Genomic DNA, 21,293 nt, shown 5'->3' with positions numbered 1-21,293 from the left:
GCCCTGGTGGCAGTTTTTCTCTTTCTCTTTTGGAAGCTGTGCTGGATGCCCTGGAGGAACAAGGAGGCCTCCAGCCCCTCCTCTGCTAACCCCTCCCCGGAGGCCCTCCAGAGCCCCAGCTCCAGAGGCAACATGGCGGACAAGCTGAAAGACCCCAACACCCTGGGCTTCCTAGAGGCAGCCGTGAAGATCAGCCACACGTCCCCAGATATCCCTGCCGAGGTGCAGAGGTCGGTCAAAGAGCACATCATGCGTCACACACGGCTGCAGCGACAGACCACAGAGCCAGCGTCATCCACCAGGTGAGGGGTGGACCCCTCCCTTCCCTACCTCCACATTCCTGGATCCAATACATTAATGAGATTCCGGCCTGTGAGGATCAGAGACCAGAAATAATCATGTGCACATTCTGGTTGGAGAATATGTCCGATGATGTGCTCCTTGGTGGGGGATCAACTCGGAGGTGGGCGCCAGGAGAGGGGAACCTTTGAGGTGGGGTGCTGTGCAGGTGATAAGCCCTGGGATGTGTGTGGGTGCGAGGTGTTGGCTTATCCGGAGGGAAGGAAAGACTTCAGGCTGAGGGAAGAGAATATGCAAAGGCGCAGAGGCAGAGAAGTTCATGACGTGTCTATGTCAATACAGCCTCCTAGATGGAGGCTGCAGTGCGTGGGAGATAAAGCAAGAGATTCCTAACACTTTGAGAATGAGGACAGCTTTGGACAGCGTTCCCCGTATGACAGCAATGGTATACATGGCATTCTTTAACTGAAAAAACAAAATGACAACAAAAAACAACCACCACATAATGACGAAAACCTACTCCAAATTCAGAAACACTTTTCAGTGATGTGGTACGTGCAGGTATAAGGCATTGTATTTGTTAAAAACTTGGGGCAACGCAAGAGGGAAGAGATATGGGAACATATGTATATGTATAACTGATTCACTTTGTTATAAAGCAGAAACTAACACACCATTGTAAAGCAATTATACTCCAATAAAGATGTTAAAAAAACAAAACAAAACAAAACAAAAACTTGGGGCTCTTGTGGATTCCTGGGTCCAGGCCCCCAGGGGACCAGCCAAAGGGAAGCAGGCCTGGTCTTCAGATTGAAAGCCAGAAATGATGAAAGTGCTGGGTCACGTTTACAGAGTTTGTTGTTTGACCTCAGGCAAGTTGCTCACCTTTCCTGAGCCTCACTTTTCCCAACTGTAAAATAGGGCTAATGACTCTCATAAGGGTATCCATGAGGAGCCAGTGAAAGAATCCATGTGATAATAAGAGTTTAGTATAGGGCTTCCCTGGTGGCGCAGTGGTTGAGAGTCCGTCTGCCAACGCAGGCAACACGGGTTCGTGCCCCGGTCCGGGAAGATCCCACATGCCGCGGAGTGGCTGGACCCGTGAGCCATGGCCGCTGAGCTTGCGCGTCCGGAGCCTGTGCTCCGCAATGGGAGAGGCCACAGCAGTGAGAAGCCCGCGTACCGGGGTGTGGGGGTTGGGGGAGAAGAGCTTAGTATATACCTGGCCCTGTTCTAAGCACTTCATTGTATTTATTCATTTCACCCCCACAGCAATCCTATGCAATTGCTACTTTTATTATTCTCATTTTATAACACAGAGAGGTTAAATAACTTGCCCCAGGTCATACAGCTAGAACGTGGCAGAGCCGAAATGAACCTATGCAGTCTGACTCCAAAGCACAATAAATGTTAACTATGGTGGTGGGGATGGTAGTGGTGGGGACGAAGGAATGCCACGTGGAGGGTGGGAAAGGATGGTCCTTCTCAGTCAGGGAGTTTATGGTTTAATGGGGGAACCAGAGTCATGCCTACCAGGAAAGAAACCTAGAAAGCAGGTAGCAGAAAAGCAGTAAAAATGATAATGATCACAATGGCTAACACTTACTGAAGCTTGTTATGTACCAGGCTCCATTCCAACTACTTTTCATATACTAAGTCACGCACACCGAGTGTGTGCAGAGGGAAAGGGGGTCAACTGGCAGGAGGAAAAGGGGGCCTCACAAGGGGTAGGATGAGCCAGGGCCCCGAGCCATGCCTGCCGGCATTCCCCCACTCCTTCCCCCACCTCACTCTCTCACCCCCTCCTGCCCTCCGCCAGGCACACGTCCTTCAAGCGCCACCTGCCACGGCAGATGCATGTCTCCAGCGTGGACTACGGCAATGAGCTGCCCCCTGCGGCGGAGCAGCCCACCAGCATTGGCCGCATCAAGCCCGAGCTCTACAAGCAGAAGTCCGTGGAGGGGGACGACGCCAAAACCGAGGCCAAGACCTGTGGGAAGATCAACTTCAGCCTGCGCTACGACTACGAGAACGAGACCTTGATCGTGCGCATCCTGAAGGCCTTCGACCTCCCCGCCAAGGACTTCTGTGGCAGCTCTGACCCTTACGTCAAGATCTACCTCTTGCCTGATCGCAAATGCAAGCTGCAGACACGGGTGCACCGCAAGACCCTGAACCCCACCTTCGATGAGAACTTTCACTTCCCCGTGCCCTATGAGGAGCTGGCTGACCGCAAGCTGCATCTCAGTGTCTTCGACTTTGACCGCTTCTCCCGCCATGACATGATCGGGGAGGTCATCCTGGACAACCTCTTTGAGGCCTCTGACCTGTCCCAGGAAACCTCCATCTGGAAGGACATCCAGTACGCAACCAGTGTGAGTACCGCCCTGCTCCCTGGGCTTCTCGAGGAGTTGCAGTCCTGGATTTGACTGGGATGTGTCCCGCATCCTCCTCACCCCTAGAGACAAATGGGCCTCTGCCCTTCAGGGTACGAAGGGGACTCTGACTAATAGCCCAGCCCACTCTGGGGAAGTCCTTGCCCTGGGGCCCACGTTGCGGGGCAGGGGTGGGGGGCAGGGAGCAGAGCCCCCATGTGGGTGGGAAGGGAAGGGAACATATCTATGGCTTCTGATCGCATGTTCTGAAGTGGTTCTCTCTACCTGCCAGGCCTCAGGTCTACCACCTATAAAATGATACATGTCTTTCATCATGGGTAAGGATCGGGCCAGGCCCGTAGCCTGACTCAGACAGCAGTGCGAGCCAAGGGCCTTGGTGTGTGCTGGAAGCCCGGCACAAGCAATCAGGAACAGGCTGTATTAATTGGGATAAACCAGGTTATGCCGTAGCCACAAACGATCCTAGGATTTGGTAGCTTAACGTAGCCAAAGTTTGGTTCTCATTCATGTTACATGTGCTTTGCAGCTTGGCCGTTCTTCCTTGTTACTTAGGGATCCAAGCCAACAGAGGCTCCGTTTTGACCTGTGCCCCTATAGTTACCACCTGAGGAGGAAGAAGATGTGGCAAATCATGTGCTCGTTCTTAAGGCCTCCATGCAGAAGTGGCACATGTCACTTTCACTCATATTTCATTAGCCAAAGCAAGACACATGCAACTCCTACTATCAAGGGGGCCGGGCAAAGCAATCCTACCACGTATCCAGAAGGGGGACTGGAAGTACTTACGACCAGCACTAGTGACTACCATGCAGCAGAGCCCCTGCTCTTAGGCCCCGCCTGCCTGGGCCAGTCCGGGAGTTGGAGCGGGGCAGGGGGGGCTTGAAGGGAGACCTGGTTAATCCACACATGCGGGAAGGGGATGCTTGCCTGTTCATGATCAACTGGAATTAAGCATGACGGTGTCAAGGAGCTGGGGCTCAAGTTGGCTTTTAAGAGGGAGGACAGGTTTGGCACAGAGAGTTAAGAGGGCATCTCCAGAGCCCTTTGGTCCAGTGTAGACAGTGTTCTCCAGTCCCTTGGGTGGCTGTTGAGGAAGCTGGGTAATTGCATGCCACAGATGTAGGTGGCATGCCTCTCTCTAAGCCCAGCCAGACAGCTGAGAGCCCTGCAGGGGTGTTGCCACCAAACACCAATGGCCTTGTGCCTCGTGTCTTGAACTCTAACTGATTGAGTGTCTCCTGGGATATTTCTTGCACTATTTCCCTGAGTGCAGACCCTCCCTTTGGACAATCAATACTCAATATCTATGGGCTGAACTTGTAAGGAGAGAGGCTGGGAGAATCAGCCCCACTCTGGTGGGAAAAGGATAAGAATCGATTTGTTCAAAGAGAGAAAGCTTGGTGGGCTCCGTTTCTGCTCCAGAGAAGGTCTCTGGGACAGCCCATTCTCCTAGCTGCTGCTGACTTTGACCAGCCCTGTCTGATGTCTCACTGCCTCCCCTACTTTTGCTCTACCGAAATGTCATCCGCAAGAACAGCACAAGCAGCGGGGCCGGCAGACAGGGCGGGCAGACGGGGCGGGCTGGAACAGCAGCTGTGTGCCCGCCTGAAGCCCAAGAGCTCCGCTTTATAAATCACTCTGAAGTTTACATCTGGTGCAGCTCTTCCCTTGTGGGCTCGTAAGGCAGCAGCTTCATTATCGTGACTATACGGGTAGAGAAAAGCGGCTCAGTCCCCCCCATACTGAGGCTGAGGCCCAAGTGCTCAGAGAGAGGTAGGTGTGAGGGCCAGGGGCTGTGGGAAGCAGGGCTCAACTCAGCCCTCTGAAGAGCCTCCCTTCTCCTCTCCAGAGACCTCCCTTTCCTGTAACTTGAGCTCCAGGCACGATGAAAGCCCTAGTCCTGGAGCGTGCGGTCCGTGCCCAAGGGTGCCCCTCACCTGAATGCTAACTTCCTACATCCTAGAATTCCGTGGCTGTCCCTGCACTCGTCCCACACCCCTTCCTCAGCCCAGCTTCAGAAAAAGGCAGATTGTCCAAAAGGAGCTGGACAAGTCATTGCCACCCTCATCATCCTCAGTCAGTACCACTCTAACCCTCCTCCATCTCTTTCTAAGCAGGACTGTGCCAGGGACTCGGGAGCAAGGGGGGCTGGGATAGAAGACAGCCTCTTTGCGCCACGGAACTTTAATGCAGTAGCTAGTGATGCAAAGTAGCAAATACTGTGAGGCTGTAAGATCTGAGAGTTAGGACAGCCAGGGAAGGTTTCCTGGGTGGGGAAGGAGAATTCAGGTGGGTAGGGAGGGACTGGTATATATAACTTGATAGTCAAAAGCAGGAGGAGTCTGAGCCCAGGAGTTTCTGGAGCAGAAGATCGGGTCATTTGCTCACACTCTCTGTCTTGCTCGCAGTTTGTCTGCACTGAATGTTCTGCGTGGTGAGGCCCCTGGGGCCCTCCCATCCACAGCCTCTCCAGCAGGCCAGCTCTCAGGGGTGGGCTCTTTATCCTGGGGGGTGAGGAATCAGACAAAGGAAAGGAAAAGGTAATAAAAGGCTGGTGCTTTTACCTGGGCTTACTCTAAAATTGGAATTATTTTGAGGCCAGAGAGGCCCAAGCCCTAGTAACGGGCAATGATTGAGCACTCAGTGTACGTGAAATCCTGCAGCCAGCATCGTGGGGCGCGGTGCACATGAGCACAGCCGGCTCCCATCTTTCCTGCATGCCAGATTCCTGCCAGATTTCATTCCTAGAGCTGCATTTTGGCCCCCAGCTCCTCCGGCCTGCAGGCTTGTCGCTGAACACGTCCAGCATTTCTGCCTCTTGCCTTTGCTCCCAAGGTTTTCTCTGGCAGACAGGCTTTTCCCCCACCTCTCTGCGTGGCCCAAACCAATCCACCTTTCAAAGCTTCCCTGAAGCCCTTCCGCTCTCACAGCAATCACTCCTCTGGATTTATTTTCTGGGTCCCTCATTTATACACTGAGTCATCTTATGCCTTGCAGAGTCCCCAGTGGCTCAGGAATGGCTTGTGTCCCACATTTGACTGTCTCTTGTATTCTCCCTCAGGGCTGAGTGTGTCATTTTATGCAAACGTAAGAACTCAGCAGTTCTTGTTGAATGACAGATGGCTTAGTTAATTCAAACAAAACTACGTATTGGTGCACAAGGAAAGGATTATTAAAGAAGAAATGGAATTTGGGTGCAGTTAACCTGGGAAGGCTTCCTGGAGGAGAAAGTCAAGTAGTATTTTGAAAGTGAGTAGAGCCAGGCGTGGTGGGGAGAGACCTGGGCTGTGCATTCCTACAGAGAGATGGTTTGGGTAGATGGTTCATGTCTGGAGTAGCAAAGAGATTAACCAGCCTGGACTGAAGTAGAGGGTCAGGGACCCACAGTCTGGACTGAAGTGGAGGGTCAGTGACCAAGAGTCTGGGTAGGAGGAGAGGCCCTGTGAGAAGTGGGTTCGGGAGGCTGCTCTGATGTCACAGGAGTCCATGAATGCTGCTGCCCTGGTACTCCTCACATTTGTATGGGAGAATCACGTGCGGCCCTGGCAGGTGGAACCAGACAGGTTCCTTGTTTTGGCCCCTGCCCCAGTGCCCAAGGTGGTCTGAAGTAGGAAAGCCTGGAGCATTTGTGCTGTTTTCTTACAACCACTGAACATGGAGCTTCAAGGCTCGTGAAGGGGAGGTGTTCATCTGGGGAGGCTGGCCCTTTGTTAATTGCAAATCTTCAGCCCCAAGGGCCGCTCCCCCCAGCATCCCCAGGTTGTTCTGGATGGAAGCCTAGGCTGTCATGGAGCTAACATACACCCCACCAGAGGGTGAGCAACAGGCAAACAAGATGTGCTAGGACAGTCAGAGGTCTCTGCTGTTCCCTGGAATCCAGAAGCTCAGGCATGGGCAGGTCTGCCACTGAGGCTTCCACCTCCTGCCTGGCTTGACTAAGGTCCTCTGCTGGTCTCCTGGGCATTCCCCGTGGTCTGTCATTTTCTCTCCACACACAACTTCGATCGGCTGAAATCGTTCTCTTCTTCCCTTCCCCCCTCTCCAGCCCCCAGTCTCATTATTTCTATATGAAGCTGTAGATTTATCATTAAAATAGAGCCGCCATCACCAGGGCTTGGTAACATCTCTGTATTCTTGTAGTTATTGTTACAGAGGCCTCAGACCCCAGTGCACACAGGTATTCCTGTTGCCATCCCAGCTCCTTCATGGAGGCTGTCATTGGGGCCATAAACATGTGTTGTGCTTGGTGGCATTGATGGACTCGGCCAACTTCCTGCCTTACCAGGTCCCCGCCAGGTCAGAATGAGTGTGTGTGTGTGTGTGTGTGTGTGTGTACAGGTATGTGTGTGTTTTGGGGGTGATGGAGTGCTCTGTATAATTCCAGAGAGCCTGGACTCGGAGTCTGCAGGGAGGAGGGGGGGCCTTATGTGGTAGAACAGTCTCTTTTCTAGCCTGGCAACGAGCAGAGTTGTGTACAAAGAGCTCAGGCTTTGATACCAGACCAACCTGTGTTGCATTCTAGCTTCTGCACTTTCTAGCTTTGAGACCTTGGGGACATTGTCTAAACCATGCCTCAGTTTCTACATCAGTAAAATGGGGCTAATGATGGTACATACCTCATAGCGGTATTCTATGTAGTAAATGAAATAAAATGCACAAGATGCCTAGGGCAGCACTGTCACAGCGCAGCCTCCTGAGCCCCATTCTTACAGTGCCTTTCCTTCTAACTCGGCCTGTGGGTCACTATTTGTACCACTCCCAGGCCTGATCGCCCACTTTTTTCCAGATCACCTATTCCGACAGGTTGTTGGTTGTTATTATTCCTGTTTTATTTATTTCTCTCTTTTACTTCTTGTCCTATCATGTGTTCTCTGTGTGACCTTGGAAAAGTGATTTGCCCTCTCTGAGCTGTGGTTTCCTCAGAAACTAGTTTCCAAGTTGTGAGATTCTGAGATTCTCAGCTTCCCCTATAGAGAAGTGGTTGGCTCTCTTGCTTTCAGAGCAGGGATACCCAGTCGCTGGAAGTGTGGTCTCCTTAGTAGAGGCCTAAACCCCAGGCTGACAGGCCACAGGGCAGAACTTCCAGACACACCCTCCTCCTTTCAATGTCAGTGAGAATCAGTCCTCTCTTTAAGCCCCTTGGAAATGTCCTCCGGGGAGTTCCTGCCACAAGCAAGTCCCCACCAGCAAGCTTCCTTCCTCCTTTTCCCATGAGGCACAGTCCTGCAAACAGGCTCAGCGCCCTCCCCACCTTTCAGGCCCCACATTTACTGGTTATTAATACGCAGGTTATTATTTGAGCTCCTACTGGGAGCCAAGAGCACAACCAACTTTATTCCATTTCATCCTCACCATAAGCCTTATTATTGTGCCCTGTATGTAAGTAAAGAAACGAAGGTTCCAGGTTCAGTGACATCCAGTGTCACCCAGACAGAAGGTGCTAGAGAGCCAAGACTCAAGTCCAGGTCTTCAACAGAGCCCACATCCTTGCATGGCTAGAGGGGAGTGAGTGTGATTACATTGCTCCTTGGACAGAAGATAGACCCTGAAACTGTGCAGCTCGTCAGGGGATCCAGAAGAGTGACTGGTTTGATTTTCTCTTTGTGGCCTGGATCCTTCCTCTCGTTTCAGGGGGCAGCTTTTGTGCTGACACTTGGATTCCGTTACCATCTCCCCAGTGTTCTTCCTGCGGCACTGAGTTTGACATTCATTCCTCTTTCATTCAACAAACATTATTGAGTGTCAGCTATGTGCTCTCAGTTTGATCACTGAGCATGTGTTGGATACAGAAGCTGGGCCGGGCTGTGGAAAGGATGGCAAAGAAAAAGCCCCACCTCTGACCAAGCTACTGGGAAGTGTGGAGCATGCCCAGTGACCCCCAAACCCCTCAACCCCCTTGCACACAGGGCACATACTTGGGGACAGAGCAATTCAGGAAGCTCACAACCAAATCATGCAAGCCGCGGCACTGCAAGCCATGTGCAGAAGTGTTGAGGCGAGATGGAGAAAAGAAATCAGAGCCAGATGAGACTAGTCTGGGAAAGCTTCTAGAAAAGGAAAGTTTTAGGCCAGGCTTTGATGGCAGTGAAGGAAGAGAGTGTTGAAAGGGGGAGGGGAGTGTGTTTCTCTATTTTCTTTGGATTGGGGGAAGGATCTAGAAAGAACTTCTCTCGAATACAATGGGTTTCTTTGCTTTGTGCAGTAACTACTTGTGGTGTAATTACCGTGTACCAGGCACCAGGCTAGCACAGGGGATACCATAACTTCAACTCAGTCCAGTCCTCAAAGCCTCACAGTCCTATGGGGAGTCAGGAAAGCACCCCCACCACCCCAGGGGACACACAGGTCCCAGCATGCTGATGGAAGGCTGGCCTCCTGGAATGAAATTGCCTTCCTTGCCAGAAAAGAGTTAGTTGCATTCTTTTCTCACACCCACATACTCAAGTCTAGTGTGATCCAAGGGTAGCTCACAAGAGGCCTTTTCGAGTAGAGCCAAAGAATCGGCACAATTGATTCGCTGTGACTCAGTCAGTCACCTGGGATGAAGCCTCCCAGACGCTCACTGACCAGCAGCTTGATGCAATGCCTTCAAAGTACCCACCTTGGGTCTTAGGATCCCAGTTCTGTCCTGGCTAGGAGCCGGGAAGGAGAAGGAGGGAAGCATCATGAACCTTCATCCACTCAACATGTCTTCAGTGATCTCTTCAAGAACTTTTTCGGGTCCAAGAACACTGGGTATTGAAAGACAAATATAGTCCTTGCTTTTAAGGAGCTTACAGTTGGGTGGAGCTTTCGGAGCAAGTAAAAATGTAATCCAAAGGACACAGTTATTTAAGTTGCACGAAATGGGAGAAGGGGAAAATAGAGGTCATTGCTGAAGCTGGGAGAGTAAGGGAGTGGAATGGGAGATGCAGATGGCAGAAGGAGAATTTGAAAACAAGAACTGAGTTTGGGGAACACCCAGAGTCAAGAAGAAGAAGGACAGGGGCCAGAAAAGGGTACTAAGCAGGGGGAGATCCGAGAGAAAAGAAGAGAACTGAGGAAGGCAAAGGAGGGATAGTTCGGGAACTAGGCAACCAGAAGTGATGTGTTCCAGCATCTGTGGGGTAGCAAGCACCGTCTTAGACACTGCGGATGCAGTGGTAAATGAAGCTTACAGTCGTGTGGGGGAGACCATGAGGATGTGAGATAAATAGTGTGGCTGAGGGTGGTAAGTGGCCTGGAGAAAGTAAAGCCGGGAAGCAGCGGGGTGGGAGGGGGGTGGTATTGGGGTTGGGAGGGTGGCTGGAGGAGAGGATCGCAGGGTAAAACAGGGTAGGCAGGGAGACATCCCCAAGAGGAGGCCATCTGAGTAGGCCTGAAAGACAAGAAGGAGAGAACCATGCATATATCTGGAAGAAGAGAGGTCCAGGTGAGAGAATGGTAAATGGAAAGACACTGAGGTGGGAGGATGCCTGGCTTGTTCAAAGAACCGTAAGGGTCCAGTGTGGCTGAAGCAGCAATGGGACTGGGGAGGAGAGAGAATAAAAGATGAAGTGGGAGAGGTAAAGGGGCAGGAAAGGTTCATGGAGTTCCACAGTCAAAAGTTTAAGAGCATCACTAGAGTTGATGGGTTGGGAACAGACTCTACAACAAGGGCAAAGACAGGGAAATCCGTTGGGAGGCTATTGCCGTGAAAAAGAGACAATGGTGGCTTGGACAAGGATGGGGGGTAGAAATGTAAGATGTGCTTCATTCTGGATGCATTTTGAAAGTAGAACTAGCAGTATTTGTTGACAGATTGGGTGCACGGTCTAGGGTGTAGAGAAAGAAAAATCAAGGTTGTCGGCCTGAGTAACTCAGGAGGGAGTCGCCATTGACTGAGCTGGGGAATGCTGGAGGAAGAACCCATATGGAGAGGAAAGTCAGGAGCTTGGGTTTGAACATGTTGTAGTTGAGAGACCGTCGGGACATCCAACTGGAGATGTTGGATAGAAACTTGGATACAGAGTGTGGAATCCAGGGATTTCCCTGGTGGTCCAGTGGTTAAGAATCTGCACTTCCACTGCAGAGGGCACGGGTTTGATCATCCCTGGTCGGGGAACTAAGATCCCGTATGCTGTGTGGCCAGAAAAAGAGTGTAGAGTCCAAAAGAGAAGCCTCGGCTAACCAACTGAATTTAGGGGATGTCAGCATATAGATGGTGTTAAAAGCCATGAGACTAGTTGAGATCCCACATTTAGAGAAAAGACCTAAGACTGAGCTTTGGGACACTCTAAGGTTTAACTGTGGGGACCACGAGGAAGTAAAAGAGACTGATAAGCCCCAGCCAGTGAAATAGGAGGAAAACCAGGAAGGTACAGTGTCCTAGGAAACAAGGACAGTGTGTCCAGGACGAGAGAGGGAAGGATCAAGTGTATCAGACGCTGCAGCGGATCAAGTAAGGTGCAGATCGAGACGTGACCACTTCGTTCAGCATCTGCCTTGCCACGAGCTGTTTGGTGGAGCCCCGTTGGAGATGAGGTCATTTGCGGAATATTGGGACACGGGTTGTATCATTTGGGGGGAACTCTTTTTTATCATTTATGTATCATTTAGGGAGACAAGATTTCAAGGCCTAGGAAGGCTGGCTTTGCAGTGTGCCAGCAGGCTAGCTCCACGTATGGGCCATACTTGGGGAAAAGGTGGGGTGGGGATGGGGGAAAGTGGGTGAGCAGCCCCAGTTCATGCAGAGCAGATCAGGCCAAGACAGCACGTTGCATCAGGAATTGGCAGCAAGTCTAGGTATCCCTAGAATTCTGCCTTGAATTCCCGAGTGTCTGGACTCTTGCAAGCAGAACCAAGCCAGGATAGAAGCAGAGAGAGAGAACCTTCTAAAAGAGATCAGATCAGGGTCACATGGAAGCCCCAGGAGGTGTGAAAGAAGCAAGGCTGGGCCCGGGCTGCCCGCCAAACCCATGAAGACTGTTCCCCAAGCCCTCCAGCCGGAGCTGCTCTGAACCATGTATGAAGCCGGCCAGCCCTGCCCACTCTCTGAGCGGCCTGGCCCCCCGCGAGCCCTGACTGTGCCCTCCCGGCAGCCTGACCCCACTGCCCGGGTCAGAAGCCCTGGGTCACTCCAGGGCTGCAGGCCTCTCTTGTTTACTTTCTGCTCAGCTGGAGCTCCTTGTCTCTGCTAATGTTCATTTACCCACACACTCCCCAGGGCCTGGCCTCCTTACACTCATTATTCTCTGGAATGCTGAGCTCTCCTGCACCCACACCCTCAGGCTGGGGGAAGGCCAACAGTGTCCAGTCCCTGCCCCCACGCAGTTTATTCCTTCAGCCCCCGCCAGTGCAGAGGGCAGCTGGCCGGGCTCTTTCCTCTGCTCTCCTCCCTGAAGAGGGGAGGAGGGGAAGGGCCTGGTTGGTTGCCTCCCGCAAGGATGCCATGTGATGTTAGGGATGTCGAAGCCAGGAGCAGCTTTTCCTGCTCCAGAATAAGACCTGCAGCCCCGCCCTCCAAGCTCACGTCCTGTAATGACCAGGAGGAAGTTGGAAGGGGGTGCGCTAGGGGTCCCTCCATGCTTCAAGCTCAGGTACTGAGAACGTGACTCAACCCGCTAGGCCCCGGGTTCTGCAGCCAATGTGACCTTGACTTTTCTGGGAAATACTCAAAGGGCCAAGGCTCCTCTAGCAAAGGGTTGCTGAAAAGCTATCAAGAACCCAGAAAGGGGGAGAGGCGGGGTGTAGGGTCCGAGCTCCATTCCACAGGCAGTGTGTCTGTTCAGGAGAGAGAGGGGATAGAATCCCAGAATGACAACACGGTCCCTGCACCACAGGGGAAAGCTCCAGGCCTGCAGGTTGTCCCCTCAGCAGAGGTGACGGATGTGCACCTTCCACACCCTCTCACTTGGGCCAAGTGTGGCCAGTAGCCGTTCTTGGGTACATGGGGTTAAAGGTTTCCCATGCAGGGCTGGAAAACATAGTTAATCGTTCCACGCAGGGCTCTGACCCGGCTGTAAATAACGGCTCCACTGGCTTCTTTTAAGTTGTTTCTAAAATCAGCCTTTCACAATAGGTCCTTCCCTGCAGCTTCGGAAGAAGTGGCCTTAAGAGACTGCCAGAGGCTCAGAACAGTGGAGACAGTTCCCTTCTCACCCTTGATAAATTCCTAGCTTCCGGACAGCCCCACTGCCCACTCTGGCCAGCTGCCTGCAGAACCCAGCTCCCACTGGCAACCAGACCGCAGCCCTGTTCTGCCTCCCTCCTCTGCCAGCAGCTTGCCATAGCTCCGAGCTGGCTGGGCCAGCCAGCACTGCCCTGCCCTGGCCCCACGTGCCCTTCATTAGTATGCTGTGCATCTCAATGGTATAAATATCCAATCTTTCCCTTACAAGAGAATGAACGGGAAATCAGTAGGCAACAAGCTCACGCATCAACAAAAATCTGTTCCTCAACACTGGTGCATTTCATGTTCCCCCCACCTTGCCGTGCAGAGCACGCACTTGTCTTACGGCTTCTACCACCTGATGACTCACAGGGACATTTTTCTCCTGGAGAGAGATTATTTGGTCACAAGGGAAGCAACAGCCAGACATCCCTTCTGGACACTAACAAGGACATTCAAACTGCAGGATTCATTTGGGAGGAAGGGATTGCAATGGGTTCCCTACATCAGCAGCAATCCAGAGAGACTAGGGCCACTGGGTATAACTACGACCAGAATGGCAACTGACTTGGAAGAACTGGGGCAGTCCCTGAGGGGTTTCTAATTTCTGCGGATCCTGGTGTTATGACTCTGCTTTCTCGTGGACTCGGGGAAGGTCAGAGCTGGAAAGGGCCTCGGAGATGATCTGGCCCAACGTCCTCCTGCCACAGATGAGCAAGTTAAGACCAGAGAAATTGCACAACTTGTCTGGGGTGGCTCAGTGAGTCTGTGTGAATCTGGACCCCAACCCCGGTCTCATGAGACCCAGCCCCGTGCTCTTCCGACTGACTTCCTTGCCTCTAGGCTTTTATAGGGAATTCTCTTGCCCTGGTTATCTTACTCCCTCCTTCCTCCCTTCCCTTCCCAGGCCTCTGCCCACTCCCTGTCTTCATTCTGTGCCTGTGAACCTCTCTATCCTGTAGGGAAGAGGGCCAAGACTTGGAGTCCAAGGCATGAGGTGTCAAAGGGCACAGAGCAAAGACGACATTCTCTCTGTCGCAATTAGTCTCTTCCACGCAAGAGACGTCTAGTCTCTACTGGGAGTGGAAATAGGCAAACCAACAGGCAACGCCAGCAAGGAAACCAAGGAGGGAAGAGAAACTACATATCAAAGTGCCTCGGACCCTAAGCCAACGAACCCCCACCTCCAAGCCTCCCACTGCGCACACGTATTTACTCCTTGGAGGAGGAAGGAGACAGAGCTAGCTGTAGAGTCTGGGTCAGCCTCGTCCAAGTGCTAGCGTATTTTTATGATGTTTCCATGTCAGCAACAATGAAGAAAGATGTGGCCTCTCCAGCAGGCAGCTCCCATCCCCACCCCACTCCCTTGCCAACCCCGTGCCCAACTGGTCCTCATTCATCCTCATCAGTCGTCCCCTGTAGCCACGTTTTCTTTGCAGGTCTGAAATGACACCTACTCATTCTCCATGAATGTTTAATGCCTTCCTCTCTGGACAAAGTCTCTGAGACCTTGAGGGTTTCTCTAGGGCTGCAGCGAAACTTGGGATGGAGGGTTTTCCATGGAATCCACTTGGCCTTGGGAATTAGAGTGGGGGAGACAGCCCCTGGGATGGGAGGGGCTGGGGCAAGATGTTTAAACCCTCACCCCTCTCTGGCCAGTGCAGGCTGGCATTGCCCTCGGTCTTGATGGCCGAGAAGTACCAATGATTGCTTCAGAAGACTGCCTGTCTTCCTGCTAATGGTCTGGACTTGGCACGGCTTGGAGTTCAGGGAGGGCGCCAACATCCTTGACATTGGGACCAGTTTCTCCAGGAGCTGTTTTCTATTGTGATAAGAAATCGTGTGTCTGAGCACTTACGTGGTGGGAAGGAGTTGAGGTGAGATGGGAACCGATCAGAGAACAAGATTGAGATCGCCGTCTGTGCACACAATTCCGACTGCAGGCATGAGCGGGGCATCAGCTGGGGCCTTTCTCCCTCCACATGCCAGGCTCTGTGCGCTTACCTTTAACCCTCACTACCACCCTGCAGAGCGGGTACTGTTGTGATCCACTGCTCACAAAGCCAGTGGGAAGCAGAGCCCGGAGTCACACCGGGTGCGTGGGCTCCACTGGATGTGCCCCTAACTCTCTCTGCTGCCTCAAGAGCTAGCTCGGGGGGCTGTCCCCGAGAGCCGCCTCTTCCTAGGATGGATGGGGACAGCAGATGTTCTCCGGGTCCCCCTCTGGCGCTAATTGTCTGTCTCTTCTGAAGGGTCCCCTTCTCAGCCTTTTCTTTCACTGACCCAGTCACGGGATGCAAGCCCAGCTCCACCCCACCCCAAGCAACACAAAGTGAGTAGCAGAGCTCGATTGGAGGTTTGTTCTCGTGGGAATCGGGTATCTCTGCCCCTCTGCCCAGTGAACAGCCTCGAGCGGCAGGGGAGGCTGCGGGAGGCACCTGCTCCCAGAGGTTCTTGCTGCCCTGCCTCCCCTAGAATGCCTGCTCCCCTCAGCCTAATGGCTCCTCTCCACCTTCTCCAGGCTGTCTGCCTCAATCACAAACAAACTATGCCCCTCTTTAAATTGCCCTGGGAAATTTTGTTCTTGCCAGCCCTTAAGCCCGGGCTCAGTTCCAGCCCCATCTGCAAACATTCAGAACCCAAGAAGGTATTCAACTGAATGACGGGCCCTCTTGCCCAGGAGCGGTGGAACCCTGAGACTCTTATATTGCCTTTGCTGGCTCCACTCTCCATAGAAGGCAATTGTGGTTTCACATAGCATTTGTTTTCTCTTTTTACCTAATAACTGCTGTGGCCACTGGCATTCCTTGAGCCCACAAAGGGGCATGTAGGGCCGTCCCTGTATAGGCAGGAGAGGCCCCTCTTTAGGGGGACAGGTGAAATTGCTACCTGAGATAGGAAGGGGGACCCACTTTCCAACTCAGCTCTCCCAGTTCTGCCAGTAGGCTGAGAATGAAACAGCCCCGCCCACCAAAATGAGGCCTAAGTGGGAGGCCCCAGGTGGTAGGATTGGATGAGGTTTCAGCCAGGAAGGATACAGGCTGTTAGGAGACCACAGATGAATGTCCGGAAAAGAGAGGGTACCACTCCCCAGAAATGGGCAGAGAGCTTCCGGGGAGGGGCCTGTGAAGCTGTCCCAGCCCTTTGGGCCTGGAGCCCAGTGGTGAAAGGCTTCGAAGGCGCCCTGTCTGTGTGCCATTGTGTTTTCTGTGGTTACTTCTTTGGTTCACCCTCAGCATTTGGAGTTCTTTTTCACATTGCAGGGCTATTTCAGGGAGGCCGTGGGGACCAGGAGTAGACCAGGTATGGGTGTCCACTTGGGTTGGAGCTTTAAACAGAGTGCAGAAGGTGCTAGGCAGATAGAACTGAAGAGAAAACCCCAAAGGGAAGATGGGGCAGCTCAGGGTCGGGGGAGAAGGGAGGTACCGCTTCAGCCCTTCCCCCCCAGGCTAGCCTTCTCCAGAGCCCTTGTGGGGAGGGATGGCGGGCGGGGTTCTCCCAGCCCAGCCCTAGAACAGCACTGGCATGGGACTCCTTCCCCGCGGGGCTGATTCCACTTTTGGAGAGCCTTCAGTTGACTCACAACCCTGTAGTGACACATTGGACCATGTGCTCGGAACAGTCCAGCTTCCAGAGACAGAAAAACAGCTCTGGTGGTGTGTCATGAAAACACAATAAGCACGTCCCTTCTTAAGGAGTTGGGGACAGGCTGGCTTTGTGACTGGCCGCACCTGCTTGAAAATGCTTTAAGGGGAAAAACATGGGCCCAAACTTTCTTCTTGCTTCTGGGCTGTTTTGGTAGGCCTGGGGAGAAAAAGGGGCCAGGGAAAAAAGGCAGGCAGCGAGGGCCTTTGTAATTCCAATTCCTTCTGACAGGGCTTTGTTTTGTTTTATTTTGTTTTGGTTTGGTTTGGTTTTAGTAAATCCTATCCAAGGCTGGGCAGACGCCCAGCTCACTTTCGGGAGTGACTGCACCCTAAGGAAAACTATTCCCCCAGCCCAATTTGGGCAATGTTTACCAGAGAAACTCTGGTTGAGCAACTATTCCTCTTGCGTGAGAAAGGAAGGGAGGACTCAGCAGGGTCCCCTGACCACCTTGGGTCTGGCCAGCTGGAGGCAGCCTGGGCCTCCCTGGGCCAGACCTCGGGCAGCCCTGTACGCACGCGCGTGTACACACACATCTGCACGCACGCTCCGTCCATCAGACACTGGGGACCCAGCAAGAGGCTTCTTCCCATTCAATCTTGCTTAATTGGCTCTCTGGGACTCCAGTCTCCCAGAGAGAGACACCTTTTGGTTGCCCCGAGGAACTGCATTTGGAAAAGAAGAATTTCAGGAAGACCTTGCGTCCTGAAGATTATGCAGCTTGTGACATACCCATGTGGGTGACGATAGTAAGCCCACAACTGCTTCCACAGGCTGTCCCCCACATGTTGAGAAGGGAGGATAAGGATTATCTCTTCACTCTTGGGGAAGCTGAGGCACTGATGAGGGAGCAGGACTGTTCAAGGCCACACGGCCAGCTCTGGTCTGTCAGTCAGGATCCAAGAGGCCTCCGCAAGGCATTAGGCAAACACAGTGCCATCCCCCAAGAACCTGCAGGTCAGCAGGACTGGGAGTCAGGAGACCAGAGCGAGAATCCTGCCTCTGCTGTGTGGCCTTAGACAAATCACATCACCTCTCTGTTTCCTCATTAGAAAAATGTGGGAAATAACCTGTATTTCACAAGGTTGAGGTGAAATGCCAATGAGAAGGGGCCTCCAGAGGTTCTTGCCGCAGTTGATTGTTCCCGGGACTAACAACAACAACACCTAATGTGTTTATAAAGCATGTTCCAAGTACATTATCTCATTTAACACTCTCAGCACAGTAAGAAATCAGCATTTCAATTTTGTAGATGAGGCAAACTGAGGAGATTCTCTGGAGTCAAGTTTTAAAGCAATAGAACAGAGAACCAAAAGTGAGATCATTTTCTTTAAAAGCTGTAAGACTGTAATATATTTTACCCTTCCTTGCCTCAAGGCAAAGCATTATATTCTTGTTTTAGATATTCTGGAAAATACAGAAAGCCACAAAAAAAGAAATGCAACGCACCATAAGCCCATTATCCCGAGATAACCTCCATTAACATTTTGATGAAATCCAGAATCTTCCTCTTAGAAAAACCACCTGAAGGTAGTGAGGGGCAGGAATGCGCTGGAGACCGAGAGAGGGTTGAAGCGTTGTCTAGGTTAGGCCTGGAAGTTCCTGGGATTAAGCGATTCTGGAAGAATGCTAGCATGAAGGGAAGGATGCGGTGTGGAGAACAGGAGGGGGAGACTGTTAGGCGAGCAGGGCCGAGGCTCAGAGGTGGGGTTGTGAAGACCAGGCTCAGGAACCTGGGCCCCCCAGGCCTGCCTTCTCACCATGGACCATGGCCATTGCTCATCTTTATCAGTGAACCCCTGAGTTCCTAGGGATGTGAGGAGTGGTCTCCTCTTCCCAGCTGAATGAGGTTGGGACATCCTGGAAGACCCTCTGGGGAGCCCTACAGCCTCACAGTGAATGCTTGACCTTCTTCTGGGGCCCGGGGGTGGCCCTGGGGATATTACCTCTCCCTCTTCAGCCAGCTGGCTTCCTAGTGGGCAGAGCCCCAGGGACAGCCTCCAGGTATGGGCAGTGTGGTGTGGTACAGCTCTAACCCCACCACGGCAGCATTTGGGCCACTCTGAGGAACCCATCAGCAACTCTGGGTATCTTCCCAACATGCAGGACTGGGTCGCAGCCGACCAGGCCCTCCTCACCAATCCCTGGGTCCAGACCACTCATGGGGCACGTGCCCCAAGGGCCCGGACCCCATCTTGCTATTAATAACAATATTACAAGTCCACCTGGCCCTTACATAGCACTATTGAATTTACAGGACCCTTTTACACACATTGCCTTATTCGGTCCTCAGCAAGTCTTCGCAGGGACATTATTCTAATTCTGCAGATGGAGAAAATTAAGCTGAGGCAAGACAGAGTGAATTGTCTGAAGGTTGCACAGCAAGTACTAAAAACTTTCATTTATTTGTGCCTGTCGCTTTGTGTTGCTCTAAAAAGGATTTAGCTAGCTCACAAGACCTATAAAATGATGACAAATAAACTTAAGACAACATACAAATGTGGCAAGAGAATAAGTGAAAGAAAGTCAAATGGAGTCCAGAGAGGCCACCACCCAGTACGTGTGCCCCACCATGCGAACGCTGTCCGGAGCAGACTCACACTTGCCTGGAAGCATTCTAGCAGCTATGTGAGAGGGAAGCCTAGTCACAGGGTTCTGTGTCCATGAAATAAGTATAAACCAGACGCTTGGGGAAAACAAAGCTACCCCCTGCTCCTGGGACCAGAGGGAGTAATGAACAACATCACGGGGCCAGTTCAGAGCCTGGTCTTTGAACTCCAAAACGTTATGAACACCTCTAAGCTTCAGTTTCTTCAAAGGGGGTGGAGGTAATCATAAGACCTAGTTCATGCATTTGCTATGACATGTAAATGAGGTTCTTAAAAACACAGACTTACTAGAGAATGGACTTGAGGATATGGGGAGGGGGAAAGGTAAGCTGGGACGAAGTGAGAGCGTGGCATGGACGTATATACACTACTAAACGTAGAATAGATAGCTAGTGGGAAGCAGCCGCATAGCGCAGGGAGATCAGCTCCGTGCTTTGTGACCACCTAGAGGGGTGGGATAGGGAGAGTGGGAGGGAGGGAGACGCAAGAGGGAAGAGATATGGGGATATTTGTATATGTGTAGCTGATTCACTTTGTTATAAAGCAGAAACTAACACATCATTGTAAAGCAATTATACTCCAATAAAGATGTTAAAAAAAAAAGATTTATAAGAACAAGTAACTGAGATAACAGACGTAAAGCACTGACACACACTGCTTCACCAGGGCTCCAGAAGCATTAGAGGAAACCAGAACACTGGCTAGTGAGGGTAGCGGATATGACCCCCGAGGACAACCTTTCAGAAAACCAAGCTGGTTTGGCACGGTGGTTGAGCGGGTGGCCCTGTGGTCCGGCTGCGTGGGTTTGAGCCACATCTCCCTCCTCTTTAGCAAAGTGGGCTGGTTAATATCTTTGTGAATATCTCTGTGCTTGCGTCCTCATCTGTAAAATATGGCCAAGAGTAACCCCTAATCTATAAACACAGAGCTCTTAGCCACGTGCCCAGCACACCGCGAGTGCTTGATGAGTGTGAGCTACGAGTGGGACCTTGAAGGCTCTTCCCTTGTAATCATCCTCACCGTGGTGGAGGTTAGCAGTCTCTGGAGTCCAGGGCTCTCGACTTGCCACTGCTGCCCCTCGGGGTCTTGTTTATTTGCATGTCCCCTGTAGCCCTTAACCCTGGCCTTCACCTGTAGGTGCTCAATTCATACATGTGGAATGAAACTGGAAAGTGAAAGAAGGGGATTCCAAAGTGGTCTAGGGGTTAAAAAAACTCCAACTAGCATCAACTGGGCCGCCCAGGCTTTCAAAACCTCTGTTTTTTGATCTGTAAAACGAGAAGGGAACTTTGTAATATCCAAAGACCCTTGAGCTCTTATACTGATTATCACAGAGAGGTCTTTACTCTCAAACTGCTAATTGCGGTAGTTGCAGAAGGTGCTTGGCTAGGAATTCTATAAAGAGACCCACTTCCCACCCTAGTCTCTAAGAAGGGCGTGGGCCAAAACAGAGTGGCGGGTGCTCTGCAGAGCCGTGGGGTGCGTGGTTGGCGGTGAACACAGGTCCCGGAATCTGTGATTTCGCATTGCCTGGCCTGGCAGGAAGGGGCCCGGATCAGCCTGAGAAAGGCCTACCTCCTTGAGGACAGGTGACCTCACTGCTGCAGACAGGAGATGGTGGTATCTGGCGTGAGAGCAGAGGCAGGTGGAGGTGGGGTGAAAGGAGGAGCTGAGAGAGGACGTCAAGGAAAGCCGGGCTGCAACTTGCGTAAGGAGCCTGAGAGGTGGGCCTGAGAGATGGGGGTGTCCAGGGAGCAGCAGGCCCCCGGTCAGTAGCAGTCACCACAACAGGAGTAGCGGGAACCCTGGGGATGCCCAGCATGAGGGGCTGAGGCTAGGCCGGGCCAGGAGTACGGCTGTGGGGTATGGCCTTGCCTTAATGCCAGGCTGGCCTCTTCCTGAACCTGGGGGCTGTCCAGGCTCATTCAGTGCCAAGAGGCAGTCCCTCCGGGAGAGGGAAGGAAGGATTTGAAAGAACGTCCGCTCTGGAGCTCAGGCAGCACTAGCCGTGGCTCTGGTACCGGGCAGTCAGGAACACTGATTGCACGAAACCTCTCTTCCCCACCCCCGGGGCCGCCTCCCAGCCTGAGCCTCACTCTTTGTTTCTGCCACTCTGCACTTGGTGCCTGGAAGAGAGGAAATAACCATTAGTGTCACCTGCTCCCCAGTGGGAGACATTAGCTGGCTCTGGCAGAGCATGTGGCCTATAATTTT

General features: G+C 52.3%; 1 protein-coding gene across 1 annotated transcript in view; it reads left to right on the top strand.

The window, feature by feature from the left end:
- SYT6 (synaptotagmin 6) overlaps positions 1-21,293 on the top strand; it is a gene marked incomplete at both ends in the record, with an annotated part of 57,569 nt that overhangs the window by 10,804 nt on the left and 25,472 nt on the right. The window contains 2 exons of the mRNA XM_079940998.1: positions 37-302; positions 2,120-2,675. Of these exons, the coding sequence (XP_079797124.1) occupies positions 37-302; positions 2,120-2,675 (822 nt within the window). The remainder of the gene's footprint in view (positions 1-36; positions 303-2,119; positions 2,676-21,293) is intronic.

This window comes from Stenella coeruleoalba, assembly GCF_951394435.1.
Source record: "Stenella coeruleoalba genome assembly, chromosome: 1".
Classification (NCBI taxonomy): domain Eukaryota; kingdom Metazoa; phylum Chordata; class Mammalia; order Artiodactyla; family Delphinidae; genus Stenella; species Stenella coeruleoalba.
This window is presented reverse-complemented; position numbering and strand designations above follow the sequence as displayed.